Source organism: Rana temporaria, chromosome 10 (genome assembly GCF_905171775.1).
Source record: "Rana temporaria chromosome 10, aRanTem1.1, whole genome shotgun sequence".
NCBI lineage: Eukaryota > Metazoa > Chordata > Amphibia > Anura > Ranidae > Rana > Rana temporaria.
The window spans coordinates 1146049-1165906 of NC_053498.1; the positions used below are offsets into that span (position 1 = coordinate 1146049).

General features: G+C 50.1%; 1 protein-coding gene across 1 annotated transcript; it reads left to right on the forward strand.

Annotated features, from left to right (window-relative positions):
* Positions 1–805: 805 nt before the first annotated feature.
* LDLRAD2 (low density lipoprotein receptor class A domain containing 2) lies at positions 806–19420 on the forward strand. The gene is made up of 5 exons (XM_040327017.1): positions 806–1313; positions 12036–12509; positions 14624–14788; positions 16965–17123; positions 18317–19420. The coding sequence occupies exons 1-5, from the start codon at positions 1220–1222 to the stop codon at positions 18556–18558; spliced, it is 1134 nt and encodes a 377-aa protein (XP_040182951.1). The 5' UTR covers positions 806–1219; the 3' UTR covers positions 18559–19420.
* The last annotated feature ends 438 nt before the right edge of the window (positions 19421–19858 follow it).

Sequence of the window (19858 nt, forward strand, 5' to 3'; positions counted from 1 at the left end):
CGTCCAGAGGATTCTGATCCCCCTCGGCCCGTCCAGAGAGTTCTGATCTCCTCGGCCCGTCCGGAGAGTTCTGATCTCCTCGGCCCGTCCGGAGAGTTCTGATCTCCTCGGCCCGTCCGGAGATTTCTGATCTCCTCAGCCCGTCTGGACAATTCCGATCTCCTCGGCTCGTCCAGAGGATTCGGATCTCCTCGGCCCGTCCAGAGGATTCTGATCCCCCTCGGCCCGTCCAGAGAGTTCTGATCTCCTCGGCCCGTCCGGAGAGTTCTGATCTCCTCGGCCCGTCCGGAGAGTTCTGATCTCCTCGGCCTGTCCGGAGAGTTCTGATCTCCTCGGCCTGTCCGGAGAGTTCTGATCTCCTCGGCCCGTCCTGAGGATTCTGATCCCCCTCGGCCTCCGGAGAGTTCTGATCTCCTCGGCCTGTCTGGAGCGTTCTGATCTCCGCGGCCCGTCCGGAGAGTTCTGATGTCCTCGGCCCCGTCCGGAGAGTTCTGATCTCCGCGGGCCCGTCTGGAGCGTTCTGATCTCCTCGGCCCGTCCAGAGAGTTCCGATGTCCGCGGCCCGTCCGGAGAGTTCCGATGTCCGCGGGCCCGTCTGGAGCGTTCTGATGTCCGCGGCCCGTCCGGAGAGTTCTGATGTCCTCGGCCCGTCCGGAGAGTTCTGATCTCCGCGGGCCGGTCTGGAGCGTTCTGATCTCCTCGGCCTGTCCGGACAGTTCTGATCTCCGCGGGCCCGTCTGGAGCGTTCTTATCTCCTCGGCCTGTCCGGACAGTTCTGATCTCCGCGGGCCCGTCTGGAGCGTTCTGATCTCCTCGGCCCGTCCAGGGATGATTTATCCCATCTCCTATCAGCCAGCAGTCAGAAGACAGAAGTAATGAAGGGAAGACAGACCCCGCTCCTAAATTGGGTGGTACGTTGTTTATCACCCTGCGCTCCATCAAACTCTTATCGTCGTCATGGATACCAGGACACACAAACGCCGAGCACAAAGCCGCCCCGGCCACAGACAATAGCCGACCTCGACAAGTCATTGTGGACACAAGACCAACAGAAACCTTCGTCCAGAGAAGTGGTGAGGGGCGCCGAGGAGACACAAGTTTACTTACTGGAAGTGAAGGGTGTCGGAGCATCCCCCAACGCCCAGCTGTTACCCCCCAATACCGGAGGTCCTGAACCCCCCCCACCACAGACCCCCGACGCTGAGAAAGGAATGTAGACATGGCTGTGAAGAAGGGGAAGAGTTTACGACCGCTGTCACCACTATTTGTAGTCATGAGTTTCATGGTCGGGGCAGCCTACCCCCTAGAAACAGGTAGGTAACGGCAACTGATCCAGGATTGGGGGGGCGGAGGTGATTGATTAGGTGTTGTTGTCGGTCCGTGTGTAATATTTGAGGCTGTACCGTGCCGCCGATCATTCTGGGGGTTGCAGGATTGTGTTCATAGGATTTCTTTTCATGGTTCTCCTCCGGCTTCGGGAAGGTTTGGCCGGTCTTTAGTGTGTTTCCTTGGAGTCATTGACGTGTATCGTCTTTTCATCCCACTCCGGGGGGCTTACAGGTATGATCTGGGGGAACAAACACTCTGGGGGGGCTTACAGGTATGATCTGGGGGGACAATTTCCTGTTCATACCACTCCGGGGGGCTTACAGGTATGATCTGGGGGGACACACTCTGGGGGGCTAATATGAATGATCTGGGGGACACACTCCGTGGGGGCTTACAGGTATAATCTGGGGGGACATTTCCCTGTCAATCCCACTCTGGGGGGCTTACAGGTATGATTTCCTGTTCACCCTCCCGGGGGGGGGGCTTACAGGTATGATCTGGGGGGACACACTCCTGGGGGCTCATATTTATGATCTGGGGGAACACTTTCCTGTTCATCCCACTTTGGGCGGCCTACAGGTATGATCTGGGGGGACACTTTCCATCCCTCTTTGGGGGCTTACAGCTATGATCTGGGGGGACACTTTCCTGTCCATCCCTCTTCGGGGGGCTTATATGAATGATTTGGGGGGGACACTTTTCTGTTTATCCCACTCCGGGGGCTTATATGTATGATTTGGGGGGGACACATTCCGGGGGTGCTCACAGGTATGATCTTTCCTGTCCATTCCACTCCTGGTAGCTTACAGGTATGATCTGGGGGGACACTTTCCTGTCCATTCCACTCTGGGGGGCTTACAGGTATGATCTGGGGGGACACTTTCCTGTTCATCCCACTTCGGGGGGCTTACATGTATGATCTGGGTGGACAGACCCCGGGGGGCTCATATGTATGATCTGGGGGGGACACACTTCGGGGGGGTTACAGGTATTATCTGGGGGGGACACTTTCCTGTTCATCCCACTGTTCATCCCACTTCAGGGGGCTCATATGTATGATCTGGGGGGACACACTTCGGGGGGCTTACAGGTATTATCTGGGGGGGACACTTTCCTGTTCATCCCACTTCAGGGGGCTTATATGTATGATTTGGGTGGACACATTCTGGGGGTGCCCAAAGGTATGATCTGCGGGGATACTTTCCTGTTCATCCCACTTTGATGGGAGAGGGGACATGTGACCAATATGAGATCTACACTGTGCACTCCCTACTTTTCCCAACCAGAAGTTCAGGGAAGCGGCATGAAGCCACAAAAAACGATTGGATGTGAGGACAACACACAAGATCTGAATACTCGATGTCTGCGGGTTCCTTGGTGCCCCTTCCATGTATAACGCAGTACGGGAATGGGACCCGAGTAATCGCTGCTCCTGGATTTTCTATAGAAGTCTCCATATTCCATTCCTCCAATAACATCTCACCGATCGAACTCTACTGAGATCTTCACCTATCAGAAGCAATGACTTTTATCTGACAATGTTCCTCCCGCCATCCCTACACAGTGATATAAATTGGGGAATAATGATCCCGGATTTCCTGGCCTCTAGGAAGGCCGGCGGTGAGGCTCCGGTCTTTGTTGGGAATTTTGACGGTGAGGCTCCGGTCTTTTTTGGGAAGGTTGGCGGTGAGGCTCTGGTCTTTGTTAGGAATTTTGACGATGAGGCTCCGGTCTTTGTTGGGAAGGTCGGCGGTGAGTCTCCGGTCTTTGTTGGGAAGGTCGGCGGTGAGACTCCGGTCTTTGTTGGGAAGGTCGGCGGTGAGGCTCTGGTCTTTGTTGGGAAGGTTGGCAGTGAGGCTCCGGTCTTTGTTGGGAAGGTTGGCGGTGAGGCTCCGGTCTTTGTTGGGAAGGTTGGCGGTGAAACTCCGGTCTTTGTTGGGAAGGTCAGCGGTGAGGCTCCGGTCTTTGTTGGGAAGGTTGGCGGTGAGGCTCCGGTCTTTGTTGGGAAGGTTGGCGGTGAGGCTCCGGTCTTTGTTGGGAAGGTCGGCGGTGAGGCTCCGGTCTTTGTTAGGAATTTTGACGATGAGGGTCCGGTCTTTGTTGGGAAGGTTGGCGGTGAGGCTCCGGTCTTTGTTGGGAAGGTTGGCGGTGAGGCTCCGGTCTTTGTTGGGAAGGTTGGCGGTGAGGCTCCGGTCTTTGTTGGGAAGGTCGGCAATGAGGCTCCTGTCTTTGTTGGGAAGTTTGGCAGTGAGGCTCCTGTCTTTGTTGGGAAGGTCGGCGGTGAGGCTCCGGTCTTTGTTGGGAAGGTTGGCGGTGAGGCTCCGGTCTTTGTTGGGAAGGTTGGCGGTGAGACTTCGGTCTTTGTTGGGAAGGTTGGCGGTGAGGCTCCGGTCTTTGTTGGGAAGGTCGGCGGTGAGGCTCCGGTCTTTGTTGGGAAGGTTGGCGGTGAGGCTCCGGTCTTTGTTGGGAAGGTTGGCGGTGAGGCTCCGGTCTTTGTTGGGAAGGTCGGCGGTGAGGCTCCTGTCTTTGTTGGGAAGGTTGGCGGTGAGGCTCCGGTCTTTGTTGGGAAGGTCGGCGGTGAGGCTCCTGTCTTTGTTGGGAAGGTCGGCGGTGAGGCTCCTGTCTTTGTTGGGAAGGTCGGCGGTGAGGCTCCGGTCTTTGTTGGGAAGGTCGGCGGTGAGGCTCCGGTCTTTGTTGGGAAGGTCGGCGGTGAGGCTCCTGTCTTTGTTGGGAAGGTCGGCGGTGAGGCTCCTGTCTTTGTTGGGAAGGTCGGCGGTGAGGCTCCTGTCTTTGTTGGAAGGTCGGCGGTGAGGCTCCTGTCTTTGTTGGAAGGTCGGCGGTGAGGCTCCTGTCTTTGTTGGGAAGGTCGGCGGTGAGGCTCCGGTCTTTGTTGGGAAGGTCGGCGGTGAGGCTCCGGTCTTTGTTGGGAAGTTTGACAATGAGGCTCCGGTCTTTGTTGGGAAGGTCGGTGGTGAGGCTCCGGTCTTTGTTGGGAAGGTCGGCGATGAGGCTTCGGTCTTTGTTGGGAAGGTCGGCGGTGAGGCTCCGGGTCTTTGTTGGGAAGGTCGGTGGTGAGGCTCCGGTCTTTGTTGTGGATGAAGATTCGGGGAGGACGTTGGACACGCGTCCCGTTTATTCTCCAACAAAGATAATTTACTGTCTGTATTGTGTGTATAGTGCAAGCTGGGGAGCTGAGATACTGAATGTGTGTGTGTGTGGGGGGAGGGGAGGGCAGGGCAGATAAACCCTATTCATGCCACACTACCGCGCCATGTATTTATGAGTGGTGTCACCCCCTCCCCTGCCATGTATTTATGAGTGCTGTCACCCCCCTCCCCTGCCATGTATTTATGAGTGGTGTCACCCCCCCTCCCCCGCCATGTATTTATGAGTGGTGTCATCCCCCTCCCCTGCCATGTATTTATGAGTGGTGTCACCCGTCAGCCAGTGAAGGGTATCGATATATATTCTGCAATTTCTAAAGCAGTGGTCTCCAAGCTGTGCCCGGGGCCTTTGCTTGCCTTTATCCGGCCCTTGAGTCTTTATTCCTCCCACTGACACCAATGGTGGGGTACTCTCCCTTCCACCAATACCTACAATGGGACTCTATACTTTTCAACGACACCAACGGTGGGGCACTATCCCTTCCACCGACACCAATGGTGGGGCACTATCCCTTCCACCGACACCAATGGTGGGGCACTATCCCTTCCACCAACACCAATGGTGGGGCACTATCCCTTCCACCAACACCAACAATGGGACACTATCCCTTCCACCGACGCCAATGATGGGGCACTATTCCTCCCATTGACACCGACGGTGGGACACTATTCCTTCCACTGACACCGACAGTGAGACACTATCCCTTCCACCAATAATGGGGCACTTTTTCTCCCACCAATGCCAACGATGGAACATTATTCCTCCCACCGACACTATTTCTCCCCCTAATACCAAAGATGGGGCATGGAGGACAGTAATCTGGGATCAGAGGCTTGCATGTTGCTTAACCACTCCCCGCCCGGCCTATAGCAGAATGATGTCTGGGGGTGGAGGGGTTTATTATTCTGACTTGGACATCATATGACGTCCAGTAGGATAAACTGCTCGTGCTCAGCGATTGGTAGTGCATCTCCGATCTCGGTAAAGAGCCTATGATGTAGGACGTGTTCAATCACTGCTGATCACGGCCTTACTAGTAAGTGCCAGTTATCGGCATTCCTTTTATTCATGCTGACGGAGGAAGTAAAGGAGAACTGATAAGTGCAGCCCCCCCCCCCCCCCCCCCCTGTCAGGAGATCCACTTATCAGAGCAGCCCCCATTAGCGGTGCCCCAAAGTACCCACCTGTGATGCCAATCAGTGCCTGCCAATGAAGGAAAAAACTTGCGTCATTACAACATTTTATAAGAAACAAAGAAGTGCCCAGTATTGAAGGGGGTGAAAGTGCCTGGTATTGAAGGGGTTAACTTTTCAGCGTTTGCAGAGCGTCAGATTGGAAGCCTTGATGTTCCTGAGACATTTCAGAGTGCTGTGTTAGTCGTAAGAGCACATGCATTTATTGTCCTGGACTAGAGACTCATGCCAATAGTAGACATGTGCATTCTTTTTCGAACGCACAGAATCCGAAATCCGAAAAATCCGACATAAAAAAAACTTTTTTTGTGAGAACAGTTCGATATAGATAGAAGATTCGACATGACGGTGACAATAGCGATCTGTGTCTATCGATCCTGTGGTCGAATGTGCCTAACCTAACCCTATTAGTCCAAGATTACAGTGGAACCTCAGATTGCAAGTAACGCGGTTAACGTGCGTTTAGCAATACGAGCGCTGTTGTGATTGTTGTCTCGCAAAAAGAGCAGGATTCAGGCCAAAGCAGTGTGCAGTACCGCTTTTGGCCTGAGGTGGGGGGCGTCAGAGCCGAACGCCGCTGATCGGCGCCGTTTGGAAATGCACAGAAATGCTTGTGAATGGAGTCTTTCCTAGGTTTGCCAAGATCAGCTGAACTGTCCTCAGGCATTTCCGGACGTTTTTGAGGCTCTCTGGTGCCCTGCCGCCTCTGGCCGCATGCGGTATTGCATGCCGTTTAAGTCAATGCGGAACAAATTATTTTCGTTTCCATTGACTTCAATGGAGAAACTCGCCTTGATATGCAAGTGCTTTGGATTACGAACATTCTCCTGGAACGGATTATCCTCGTAATCCAATGTTCCACCGTATTCGACATAGAGAGAAAAGATTCAACATTATAGAGACATGAAGATTTGACGAAGCAGCTAAAAACATACGATCGCCACGAGCGGACTTTTATGGTCAAATGCTCCGCCCATAGGCTATAGTAGAATTCTAATGTTGGTTGACTAGTAATAAAAAAATAATAAATATAATTGTTACTAGTCATACAACATTAGAATTCTACTATAGCTTGTGGGCGGAGCATTCGGCCGGAAATGTACGATTGCGGCGTCGAATCTTTTAGCTGCTCTGTGGAATCTTCTTAGAACATCCGACAGACACCAGAAGCTTCCAATTGACAGATTCTACCCTAATTTGGATTTTTAGACTAATGTATTTTTTAACGAATTTCGGGAGTAACTAAATAAATACATTTTTTGAACGAAACCGAAATTCCGAAACAAAATATTTCAGTGTGCACCGATCTAGCCAATAGCTTTCTGCCAGAGGACCAATAGCAACTCAGCCTGGTTGTTGGCCAAAATCACCTCGGCTTCTGGATGTGCTTTGCGTCCAATGTCCATGTAGATGCCTTCTAACTGAGCCTGTACCCATAGAGATAACCTGCCAGGATAAAAAAAAAAAAAAATGGTGGCCAGCTCTGGCGTCTAATTTTGGAAACTGTTACCCTTACCTTTTGGTTTACGGCTTAGTGAATCTCTAACCCAGCACTGATTTTCGGACAATAAAATGAGCGCTACATTTATGAAGTCCTGGAATATAGAAAGGTCTCCAGAGAGGGATGACTGTGTGCTCCTGGTGTAGCTCAATCTGTAGAGCGTTCGTCTTGAAGCTTAAAGGTTGTGTGTTCAAATCTGCATGCGGACACCCCAGTTTTTTTGTGTTTCCTGAGCAACCAAATATTTTTCAATTGTTCTCACGTGTCGTATTTGGTATATAGTTCTCACCGTGTCATATTCGGTATAAAGTTCTCACCGTGTCGTATTCGGTATAAAGTTCTCACCGTGCCGTATTCGGTATATAGTTCTCACCGTGTCCTATTCGGTATAAAATTGTCACCGTGTCGTATTCGGTATAAAGTTCTCACCGTGTCGTATTCGATATAAAGTTCTCACCGTGTCGTATTCGGTATATAGTTCTCACCGTGTCGTATTCGGTATATAGTTCTCACAGTGTCGTATTCGATATAAAGTTCTCACCGTGTCGTATTCGGTATAAAGTTCTCACCGTGTGGTATTCGGTATAAAGTTCTCACTGTGTCGTATTCGGTATAAAGTTCTCACCGTGTCGTATTCGGTATAAAGTTCTCACCGTGTCGTATTCGATATAAAGTTCTCACCGTGTCGTATTCGATATAAAGTTCTCACCGTGTCGTATTCGATATAAAGTTCTCACCGTGTCGTATTCGATATAAAGTTCTCACCGTGTCGTATTCGGTATATAATTCTCACCGTGTCGTATTCGGTATAAAGTTCTACAGAGAAGTTGTATATTTGGATAGAGCCTGTGGTGTGCGGTGTTGGTGTGCTGCTGTTGAATGCTGAAAGCTCTAGATTTCTTAGTTCGAATCTCTGATGTGGTAACAATAAAATGTTTTGTGGGCCACAAAAAAATTCTGTTGTTCTTAACCTGTTATCTTCAGAATATAGTTACACAGAGAAGTGGAATTGTTGGCTACAGCCTGTGGTGCACAGTGTTGGTGTGCTGCTGTTGATTGTGGAAAGACCTGGATTTCTTGGTTCGAATCTCTGATGTGCTGCTAGTTTTATGTTTCTCCAGGCTTAGAGAGTCTGGATCCATGATATAGGTGCACTGGCAACAACTTCTGCTGTCTGCAGGTTCTGTGGCGCAGCATGTAAGCTACTGATGTTTGGATCAGAGGGCTGTAGGTTCGGTTCCCACTGAGTGAGCAAAGATGGTTCCCTCAAAGTAGCACCAAGACTTTGGGGTTTGTGTGGATAAAATTGAACTGCAAATAAATTGGTCGGGACTTGACTAAAGTTGGTGGTGCGGACCACCGTTGGCTGGGCTTGAGTGAGCCTGTGACCCTAGACCTGGGGGCAGGAATACTGTGAAGGAGAAGGGCATGTTGATGAAAAATATGAGAATTATTGGTAAATTGTAAAAAAAAAATATAGATTTCTCTCGTAACCTTTGAGCTTTCACCACACATTGTACCAACTCCCGTGCTTTCAATGTTCAAGCTTCCCTTTGCGGCACAGTATCCACAGCTTGTGGTTCTTACATGGTTTCAAGGACACCCACTTGATGTTTCATTGAGGTTTCTTTCACATGGTGCCAAGTTCACCCACTTGATCGTTACTTAGCTGGAACTCACATTGTGCCAAGGTCACCGACTTGATGGCTGGAACTCAAGTCCTTGCTCCGTAATTCATGTTGAGGGAAGGTCACATCGCTGAAACACACATCCTTGTGGCTTCATTCACATTGTGGGAGGGTCTCTGACTTGATGGCTGGAACTCAAGTCCTTGCTGCGTAATTCATGTTGAGGGAAGGTCACTGACTTGATGGTTACATGGCTGGAACTCACATCCTTGAGGCTTCACTCACATTGTGGGAGGGTCTCTGACTTGATGGCAGGAACTCAGGTCCTTGAGGCTTCATTCACGTCATGCCAAGGTCGCTCACTTGATGATTACATACCTGGAACACATTTCATTGAGGTTAATTGGTTGCATTACAAGGTGATCCACATCATCGTTACACAGTTACCCCCCATTACACAGAGGAGAGACTCCTCCTTACCTGTTTGGTCTTCTTTGGGAATTGAACTCACAGCCTTCAAACGCCACACTCCTCGCTCCTACATGCTGCACCACAGACCTGGATGTCCAAGACTGCCAGCAGTGCCTATACATCCTAAATGCAACCAAGATTCAAGCCGCAAAGTATAGTAACCCATAGAAACCGATATGCAGAGGATTCAAAAGAAGATTGGTTGCTATTGGTTTCAGCAGTTTGTACAACTCAAATAAATATATCCGAAAAGGTGACCACCTGAGGATTCGAACTTACGGCCATTTGGTGTGAGAGATCGCCGACATACCCACAAGGCTATAGTCTCAGATAGTGGGCGGCGCCCCGAACCAGAGTTGTAATATCATGACATCAAATCTGATCAGTGGAATGATGTTCAAAACATTCTACTAAATTGCCAACATCTAACAAAAATAGTCTCCCAGTTGACCTTCCAAAGGATATTCCCATCTGGTAAAACTATTATTTTCAAGAATACCTTATTTGAATCTTTATCTTAATTGCTGCTTGCAAAGTACAATAACCCAAAGCAACCATAACGAAAAAATACCATAACCAAATCGAACATAACAAAGTAATACCATAACCAAAGCGACCATAACAAAGTAATACCTAGTCTGAAAGTTGATTGGTTATTATGGGCTTCTTCAGTTGTCGTAACTTTAGTAAATGAATCATGAAAAGGTGGTTGCTTGAGGATTCGAACTTGCAACCTTATCGTTTGTGAGATCAGCGGCATACATAGAAGGCCATTGTCTCAGGTGGTGGGTGTGGCTTAAAAACGAGAGCTTTAATATTATGAAATAACACAAGACTACGGGCTTAATATTTGACTAGTCTGACACTTAGTCTAGAGACTCTAGAAATAATTCCAATATTGGTAAAACTTTAAAAAGTCCATTGCCACGAACCACAGAGCACTATGCTGCCTACAAAGTGCAATACTCCATCGCAATTAATAAGAAAGGAGACGTCCTCTGAAGGTTGATTGGTTGCTTTAGGTTATTTCAATTTTAATAAATGAATCTGAAAGGGTGGTCACCCAGGGATTTGAACTTGCAACCATTTTACTTGCTAGCCCAGTGTCTTCCTTACAAGGCCACAGCCTCAGATGATAGACCTTTCATCTAATGGAATACAATGTGACTAGAGGATAAATATTCACACAATTTACTAAACTGCGACCATCAGACGTGGACAAATCTCTCACCCAGCCTAAAGGACCTTCAACAGTCCATGGCCACAAACCACAGGACATTATCTTAACTGCTGCCTACAAAGTGCAATACCACATAGCAACCAATATGGAGGACACCTCGTCTCAAAGTTGATTGGTTGCACAAGGTTTCTGCAACTTTAATTACTAAATCTTAAAAAGGGTGGCCACCTGAGGATTCAAACTCGTAACCTTGTATGTGCTAGCTCAGCGGCATACATACAAGGGCATTTCCTCTGATGGTACATGAATCTCAGAACTAGAGCTTTAGGCCCTGTACACACGATCAGGCCAAACTGATGAAAACGGACTGAAGTTCAGTTTCATCGGTCCAAAGCGACTGTGTGTGGGCCCCATCGGTCCGTTATGCTTCGGTCGCAAAATTTAGAACTTGCTTTAAAATTGAACCGATGGACGCCTGACTGATAGGTCAAAACCGATGGTTAGTACGCAAAAGCATCGGTTCCAATGCTCAGAATCAAGTCGACGCATGCTTGGAAGCATTGAACTTAATTTTTCTCTGCACGTCGTTGTGTTTTACGTCACCGCGTTGCACTCGATCGGTTTTTGAACTGATGGTGTGTAGGCACATCAGACCATCAGTCAGCTTCTTCGGTTGACCGATGAAACTGAACTTCAGTCCGTTTTCATCAGTTTGGACTGATCGTGTGTACAGGGCCTAAATGTTGTGGAATACTATATGACTAGTTCATTATTATTCAAACATTTTCTGTTTTCCATATCGTCCTGTTTGGCTAATAGCTGGTTAATTTGGAGTTGCATGCGGTCAGATCCCGTTTGTAAGGGCAGGATGGCGTCCTCCACTAGGCCCAACCAAGTTTCTGCCGTCGTGACTCTGTCGCGGAGCTTCTGGAAATCCTGACAGATTAACGAGATATCCACCTTGACCTCCTCGATCTGCGCCGTTCATGATGTCCGGCAGAAAGTAATGGCTTCAAGGAGTTTAACGGTATCTCCACTAGCCGGAGGTTGGGCCTCACACGTGGAGCCACCATCGTCCTCCCCGTCCATTCTGCGGAACTGGGCGAGTTTAGCCGTGGCTGCCTTCTGGGCTTTGGTCAGGGACATAGCGCAGTGAGGCTACAAGGACTTTACGAGCTGGTCAGAGGTGATCAGAGTGAGTGGGGGGAGGGGACATTAGAGTGTAAGCTCCTCTGTACAGAGACTAATGTGACTGTGGGGGAGGGGAAAATTAGAGTGTAAGCTCCTCTGTACAGAGACTGATGTGACTGTGGGGGGGAGGGGACATTAGAGTATAATCTCCTCTGTACAGAGACTGATGTGACTGTGGGGGGAGGGGACATTAGAGTGTAAGCTCCTTTGGTACCGAGACTGATGTGATTGGCTCAGTGATCTTTGTACAGCACTGCAGTATATGTCAGAGCTATATAAATGTATAATAATAATAGTGTGTGACTTTGGGGGAGGGGACATTAGAGTCTAAGCTCCTGTGGTGCAGATATGACGGGTTTCCTCTCTCTCTCTGGCAGGGAATATGGTGGATTTCTGCGGTCAGACAATTAAAGGGGACGGGATGATAGTGAATTCTCACGCGGACTCCAGGAAATATTACTTTGTGTCGGTGGGGACGGACTGCCGGCTCACCATGGAAGCTGCGACTCCGAAGGACAAGGTCCAGTTCCAGTTCCGGTTCTTCCTGGTGTACAGCCTCCTGCGAATGTCCAATATGAGGAGCCCGGGGCAGAACAGCAGCGCACACGCTCCGTCCTCTCTAGAGACCCCCGGCCCCCCTGGATCTGTCAGTGACCCCTGTAATGCTGGCTCCTACGTCCAGTTCTATGACGGAAAAGACCTCCATGCGGAACCTCTGGGCACCCCGCTATGTGGAAAGACCACCCCCCGGCCGGTCCTGTCCACCGGCAACTACCTGACCCTTCGCCTGGTCACCCGGGGCCAGCAACCCAGAGTGGACTTTGTGGGAGACTTCACCTCCTTCCGGATCGGTAAGGACACCCTCCCCTTACCCCCCGGGGGGGATTTCATACTTTACAATCAGAGAACGGGAACGGGTTTAGACATCTTGTGTATTATACTGAATAAGCCTGTTTGTGTAGAATTCAGAAATCCGACGGACTGTTTAGATGTTGAATTTTAAAAGCAGCGCCAAACCTTCTGATCTCACAGGTTTGCTAATCTGACAGAACACTGCTGCTTTTGCAATTCAACATGTAAACAGTCCGTCGGATTTCTAAATCCTGTATTTCACCAGATAAGCTCTGTTTACTGATAAAAATAAGTGTGAAATGCAAAACTCTGGTGGGTGTAGCAAGATGTCCGCTTGCCCCTTCTCGGTATCCTTACTGTGGAAGAGTGCGGGGTGTAGCAAGATGTCTGCTTGCCCCCTTCTCACTGTATCCTTACTATGGAGGAGTGCTGGGTGTAGCAAGATGTCCACTTGCCCCTTCTCGGTATATCCTTACTGTGGAAGAGTGTGGGGTGTAGCAAGATGTCCGCTTGCCCCTTCTCGGTATATCCTTACTGTGATGGAGTGTGGGGTGTAGCAAGATGTCCGCTTGCCCCTTCTCGGTATATCCTTACTGTGATGGAGTGCAGGGTGTAGCAAGATGTCCGCTTGCCCCTTCTCAGTATATCCTTACTGTGGAAGAGTGCTGGGTGTAGCAAGATGTCCGCTTGCCCCTTCTCGGTATATCCTTACTGTGGAAGAGTGTGGGGTGTAGCAACATGTCCGCTATCCCCCTTCTTGGTGTATCCTTACTGTAATGGAGTGCGGGGTGTAGCAAGATGTCCACTTGCCCCCTTCTCACTGTATCCTTACTGTGGAGGAGTGCAGGGTGTAGCAAGATGGCAGTGATGGAACGTCACTTCCGAGACCAATTCTGACGGGTCGCCAAATCTAATGAAACACGGTGTTCTGTCAGAAAGCCACTACCCATTAGAATATGCAACTGAAGCGATGTTGCCTCGCGGCCATCTTGGTATACCCCGCACTCATCCGCAGTAAGCCGAGAGTTAGAAGTCGGCAAGCGGAAATCTTGTTACACCCACCGGAGTCTTGCTTTTCACAGTTATTTTTAGTAATAAACTCGGCTTATATTGTGAAATACAGGATTTAGAAATCCGTCACACTGTTTTATGTTGAATTTTAGAAGCAGCGGCAAACCTGCTGACCTCACAGGTTTGCTGATGTGACAGAACACCGCAGCTTTCACAATTAAACATCAAAACAGTGCGGACGAGTGCGGGTGTACCAAGATGGCCGCGACGCAACGTGACGTTGGTTGCATATTCTGATGGGTAGTGGCTTTCTGATAGAACACTGGTGTTTCATCAGATTTGGCGACCCATCAGAATTGGTAACGGAAATGACATTCCATCTCCACCATCTTGCTACACCCCGCACTCCTCCACAGTAATGATACACCAAAAAGGGGGCAAGCGGACATCTTGGTACACCCCGCACTCCTCCACAGTAAGGATACACCAAAAAGGGGGCAAGCGGACATCTTGGTACACCCCGCACTCCTCCACAGTAAGGATACACCAAAAAGGGGGCAAGCGGACATCTTGGTACACCCACCAGCGGCTTTCTGACAGGACACTGGAAACAAAAATGGCACCATTGACATCTGGGAAACCCGGAAGTGATGTCAGGTCATCGCTTCTGGGTTACCATAGAAGACAGACGATCCCGTTTTTTTTTCGGCTTTCCAACAAGCCAGGTGGAGGGAGGTGCCGGCTGGTCGCTCTGTTCTTCTAGTGGAATGGGAAAACCAAGCAAGCCACGGAAGGTGACGGGGGATGTTAGTGGTTAGGTTTTTTATTACGAGAAAGCCGACCGCCTGCTCTAAAAAAACGGTAGCGGGGCAAAGCTGAATATCACCCCGGCATACCCCGGCGCCGGTACGTGGCTGGTCTGGAAGTGGGTATACCAGGTCTGATTGTCAGGTATTAGCCGTTGTCCGCCCCTCTCACCTCTCTGTATGACGGGGTGTCATTGCTGGTGTCAGTCCTCAGTGATCCGGTCATAGATATTGGTGAAGACACCCCAGACTCCCCTCCTTATAACCTATCCTTCTCCCCCTCCCCCTCCCTGCAGGATTTAATACCTCCGAGTGCAGACCGGAGCCGTACTTCTACTGCCACAACGGGAAGTGTATCCCCTCCAGCCTGGTGTGTGATGAACGGGACATCGATAACTGCGGCGACGGCAGCGACCAGTCCGCCAGTCCCCCCGCAAACTGCCAGCGAGACGGGGGGAGGGGTAAGTGCTCTGCCTCTAATTCCTGTATCCATGAAGACCCGATCGGCCCTGATGGGGCCCCTATGTGCATCTGGGGCCCCTGGGCTGTGCCCGCTGGATAAGACGGCCCTGCATGTCTGCCCGCTGATTGGGTTCCAAGTGATGCAAAGACCTCCCTATTGGGTAGTCAGCGGAGCACACTGACCAATGAATGCTCTCTGGGCCCCATGATGGCCGGGCCACACTAACAGACACATTGGGGTTGTGAATTACTAAAGGCTAATAGGCTCTCTGCAAAGTGCAGGTGCTCCCGAGATTAGTGAATGAGGTAAACCTTCAATTTGCAAAGAATATCCAATCAAGTGCAAGCAAAATAAAAAAAACTGCATTTTTTGCTTGCAAGTGATTGGGTGATGGAAGTCAGCTGAGCTTCTGCTCCTTTACTAAGCTCTGGAGCAGCTTCAAAGTGCAGCCATCATGGAGCCCGGAGACCTTTCACTGGTCAGTCACCGCCAGCGACCCAACCGTCTATCAAACCCATTATGTCACACCAAAAACTTCTGTTTGGGGTGGGGGGAGGGGGGTCAAGTTTTCACTGGTACCTGGGGATTGGTTGAAGAGATTTCTCCTCACTTCCTGTCCCGCTGACAATCTTTTATCAGACAGGAAGTGAGGGCAAATCTGCAACAAGCACTCCTATAGAAAATAGAGGGGGGAAATGTTCAAGATGAACTGACACTTTATTTATAGTGGGGTACAAATCACCGAACCATCAGAAGCAAAACCATGTCACTGACTAGCAAGCCGAGGAGGATCTAGTATAATACTCTTGGTCAGCCCAACTCTCCTCTGTTATAGAGACCCTCCGGGTCCCCTATCAGGGACAATGTGAATGCACTGCTGTGTTCATTGCTGGAGCTCCGCTACACCAAATGGATACAAATTCCTGACACAGCTCTAGAAATTTGCCTTTGCGTTGTGTAGGGAACGCTGTCTTCCCTGGGTAGAAAGACGATCTCCTGGAATAGGGAGCAGTCTGCTCCCTGCATAGGTGGCGCCGGGGCACCATCCTCCTTGGGTAGGGGGCAGTCTCCTCCCTGGGTAGGGGGCAGTCTCCTCCCTGGGTAAGGGGCAGTCTCCTTGGGTGGGGGTCATACTCCTCCCTCGATAGGGGGCAGTCTCATTCCTGGGTAGGGGGCAGTCTCCTCCCTGGGTAGGGAGCAGTCTTATCCCTGGGTAGGGGGCAGTCTCTTTTCTGGGTAGGGGACAGTCTCTTCTCTGGGTAGGGAGCAGTCTCCTCCCTGGGTTGGGGAGGGACAATGTGAATGCACTGCTGTGTTCATTTCTGGAGCTCCGCCAAGTCTCCTCCCTTGGTAGGGGGCAGTCTCCTTGGGTGGGGGGCAATCTCCTCCCTCGGTAGGGGGCAGTCTCATTCCTGGGTAGGGGGCAGTCTCTTCCCTGGGTAGGGGGCAGTCTCTTCCCTGGGTAGGGAGCAGTCTCCTCCCTGGGTAGGGGGCAGTTTCCTCCCTGGGTAAGGGGAAGTCTCCTTGGGTGGGGGGCAATCTCCTCCCTCGGTAGGGGGCAGTCTCATTCCTGGGTAGGGGGCAGTCTCTTCCCTGGGTAGGGGGCAGTCTCTTCCCTGGGTAGGGAGCAGTCTCCTCCCTGGGTAGGGGGCAGTTTCCTCCCTGGGTAAGGGGAAGTCTCCTTGGGTGAGGGGCAATCTCCTCCCTCGGTAGGGGGCAGTCTCATTCCTGGGTAGGGGGCAGTCTCTTCCCTGGGTAGGGGGCAGTCTCTTCCCTGGGTAGGGAGCAGTCTCCTCCCTGGGTAGGGGGCAGTTTCCTCCCTGGGTAAGGGGAAGTCTCCTTGGGTGGGGGGCAATCGTACAAGTGTAAATGAAGCTTCAATAAATCCACCCCATAGTGTTTGGTTTTATGTTCCTGTAATGCCCGCCATTTATACCTTCAGTGTCACCAAGTCAGGTCAAAGACCCCTATGATGTCACTTTCCACCATATCGCACGTCAGTTCTGCAGTCCATTGGTGGGATACATAGAATATTCAGTCCTGATTGGCCAGCTCCATCTTGGTTTGTCCCGACTCCAGGGACATCGTTCAGGACACCATACATATTTATTACACCATGTGCTTCTGCCTAGAAATCCACTGATAGCTGTGTGTTGTATGATTGTACTTTGCAGGAATGGTGGGATCCAGGACCCCCATAGAGGTCATGGCCACCAGCCCAGCCACTTCCACCATCCTGCAGACCACCTCTTCTTCTAACCTGAGCTGCGGGAGGGACGGGAACCTCAAGCTGCTTCTTCCAGAAAGTGTTCAGCCTCACGGATCAATCACAGGTACCCCCCCCCCCCCTTACCCTCTCCTCGGGTGTTCTCCAGAGACAGGATAGTCACATAATCCCAGCCTTATGGATGGAGTGTCTGACTCTGTCCCCATAGACTTCTATCAGGTCAGGGAAACCTGTGTGTCCTACAGACGAGGCTACCTATGCCTTTCAGGTGACCTTGTCAGGAGTAGATATAGGGGGGGGACGGATATAAGGGGGCAATGTGTGAGTTTAGGCTTCTCCAGTATGACGTGTGATGGGAGGGGATAGATAGAGCTCGTACACTCCACCTTTCATCCTACAGAGTATCTCAGCAACCTGCATTATGGGATCCGGGAGGGAGGAGTGGCTCAGATCGGATTTGGAGTAAAGTCAGTATTTGCAAACTTAATGTACTCTGGGTTTGGGGATCACAGTGGAGAAACGTTCTTGGGTGTCTCCTGTCCATAGTGTCCTCCCCACATGAGCTGTTCTCTCCATCCTGACATCACACAGATGGGTTACGTCATGTTTGTGGCCCTCTATGGTATAACAATATTTCCTCTTTTGTGAAACATTTCCCCCCTCTCTTGTACATTACCCTTGTATACACAGCGGTGTGCATAGTGTGGGGAATGTGGTGTATTTATTATTATTATTATTATTATACAGGATTTATATAGCGCCAACAGTTTGCGCAGCGCTTTACATCAGGGAAGACAGTACAGTCACAATACAATCAATACAGGAGGGATCAGAGGGCCCTGCTCGTTAGAGCTTACAATCTAGAAGGGAGGGTCAAGTGGAACAAAGGGTAGTTAGCTGTGGGGGGTGATCAGATGGACTCAAATGAAAATACAGTTATGTGTGGGAAGGGTAGGCTTCTCTGAAGAGAAGTGTTTTCAGGGATCCTCTAAAAGCTGATAGAGAAGGAGATAGATGGATAGATTGGGGTAAGGAGTTCCATAGGCATGGAGAGGCTCTAGAAAAGTCCTGGAGACGAGCATGGGAGCAGGTGATGAGAGAGCTAGAGAGTAGGAGGTCTTGAGAAGAACGAAGAGAACGTACAGGTTGGTATTTAGAAACTAGGTCAGTGATGTAGCTGGGGGCAGAGTTGTGGATGGCTTTGTAGGTAATTGTTAGTATTTTGAATTTAATTCGTTGGATGAGCGGAAGCCAGTAGTTTAGTGCTAATCAATCCTTTTTCATGTATTCTTGTTTCAGAAAGAAGATCGTACCTCTACTTGTACGTCATCCTGGGCTTAGTGGTCGGTGTGGCTCTCTTGTTTTGGTGTTGCTGGTCGCCGGGTTGGTTTATATGGAGGATCAGCGTCTGCCGCTTCGTCCCTTGCTGTAACTCTTTCTGCGCCTCCTGCCACCTCTGTACCCGCAGCTGCGTTCTGAGGGACAAAAGTCGGCCTAGTAAAGTGACGCCTCAGAGCACGGCATCGACTGTGCCCGTGTGATCATTCACCTCTGTGCCATGTGACTGACCCAACATGGCTGGTTCCTGTGCCATATGATGGACCCAGCATGGCTTGTTCCTGGTTCCTGTACCATATGATGGACCCAACGTGGCCTGTTCCCAATTCCTGTGCCATGTGACCAACCCAGCATGGCTTGATCCCGGTTTATGTGCCATATGATAGACCAACCATGGCCTATTCCCAATTCCTGTGCCATGTGACCAACCCAGCATGGCTTGTTCCCAATTCCTGTGCTATATGATGGACCCAACACGGCCTGCTCCCAATTCCTGTGCCATATGATCGACCCAGCATGGCTTGTTCCCAATTCCTGTGCCATATTATGGACCCAACATGGCCTTTTCCCAATTCCTGTGCCATAAGATGGACCAAAATATGGCTTGTTCCCAAATCCTGTGCTCTATGATGGACCAAAACATGGCTTGTTCCCGGTTCCTGTGCCATATGATGGACCCAACATGGCTTGTTCCCGTTTCCTGTGCCATATGATGGACCCAACATGGCCTGTGCCATGTGACCAACCCAGCATGACCTGTTCCCGATTCCTGTGCCATATTATGGACTCAACATGACCTATTCCCAATTCCTGTCCCATAAGATGGACCAAAACATGGCTTGTTCCCGGTTTCTGTTGGAAACACTTAGTGGATCACATGGAGAAGTGGGAACTCTTGCTGGAGATTGTGAGTACATGTCTACCTCTATCCAATCACTCAGATTATCATCAGACACGGTTTCCTGACTTGTTGGACAACAAGGTGATGGCATCCACCTGGCCCTTCATATTTATAAGCTTTGTGTACAAATTATTTCTTCTGTAAATACAGAATATATACCTTCACAGAGCCACGCGTGATTATTGGTTTGCTGTGTTGTGGCTGTGACATCACGAGACCACACGACATTTGGTGTTCCAACTTATAGTTTATTGGTTAGTTGTGAAACTCAAGGCAAAGTGATGACAGAACTGAGTGCTGGGAAGCCTGCCACCCCCTCCAGTGTCAGGAACAAGGAAGCCTGTCCCCCACTATCCTCCCCCATCAAGTGTCAGGAACAAGTATGCAATAAATAGAACCCTCTGTGTACTCTATACCCAGCCACATAGGTCATGGTGTATAGGTGTCTGTGGTCCTCATTGCCACCAGTCAGTGCAGGTTAGAAAATTAAAGAAGGTTCGGATTGGTTCCTGTGGGCCCACAATGTTATTGGGTATGGTGGGTGAAAGGTCAGCAGTCCGTTTATTTAATACAAGCTTTATAGAGAAAATTATGTACCATTC

What these genes read in the sequence shown, in the direction of transcription:
- LDLRAD2 (XM_040327017.1), top strand. Translation starts at nt 1,220, where the DNA reads ATGGCTGTGAAGAAGGGGAAGAGTTTACGACCGCTGTCACCACTATTT. An exon ending in CTTCACCTCCTTCCGGATCG is followed by an intron (nt 12,510 to 14,623) that starts GTAAGGACACCC and finishes CCCTCCCTGCAG; the next exon opens with GATTTAATACCTCCGAGTGC. An exon ending in CCAGCGAGACGGGGGGAGGG is followed by an intron (nt 14,789 to 16,964) that starts GTAAGTGCTCTG and finishes TGTACTTTGCAG; the next exon opens with GAATGGTGGGATCCAGGACC.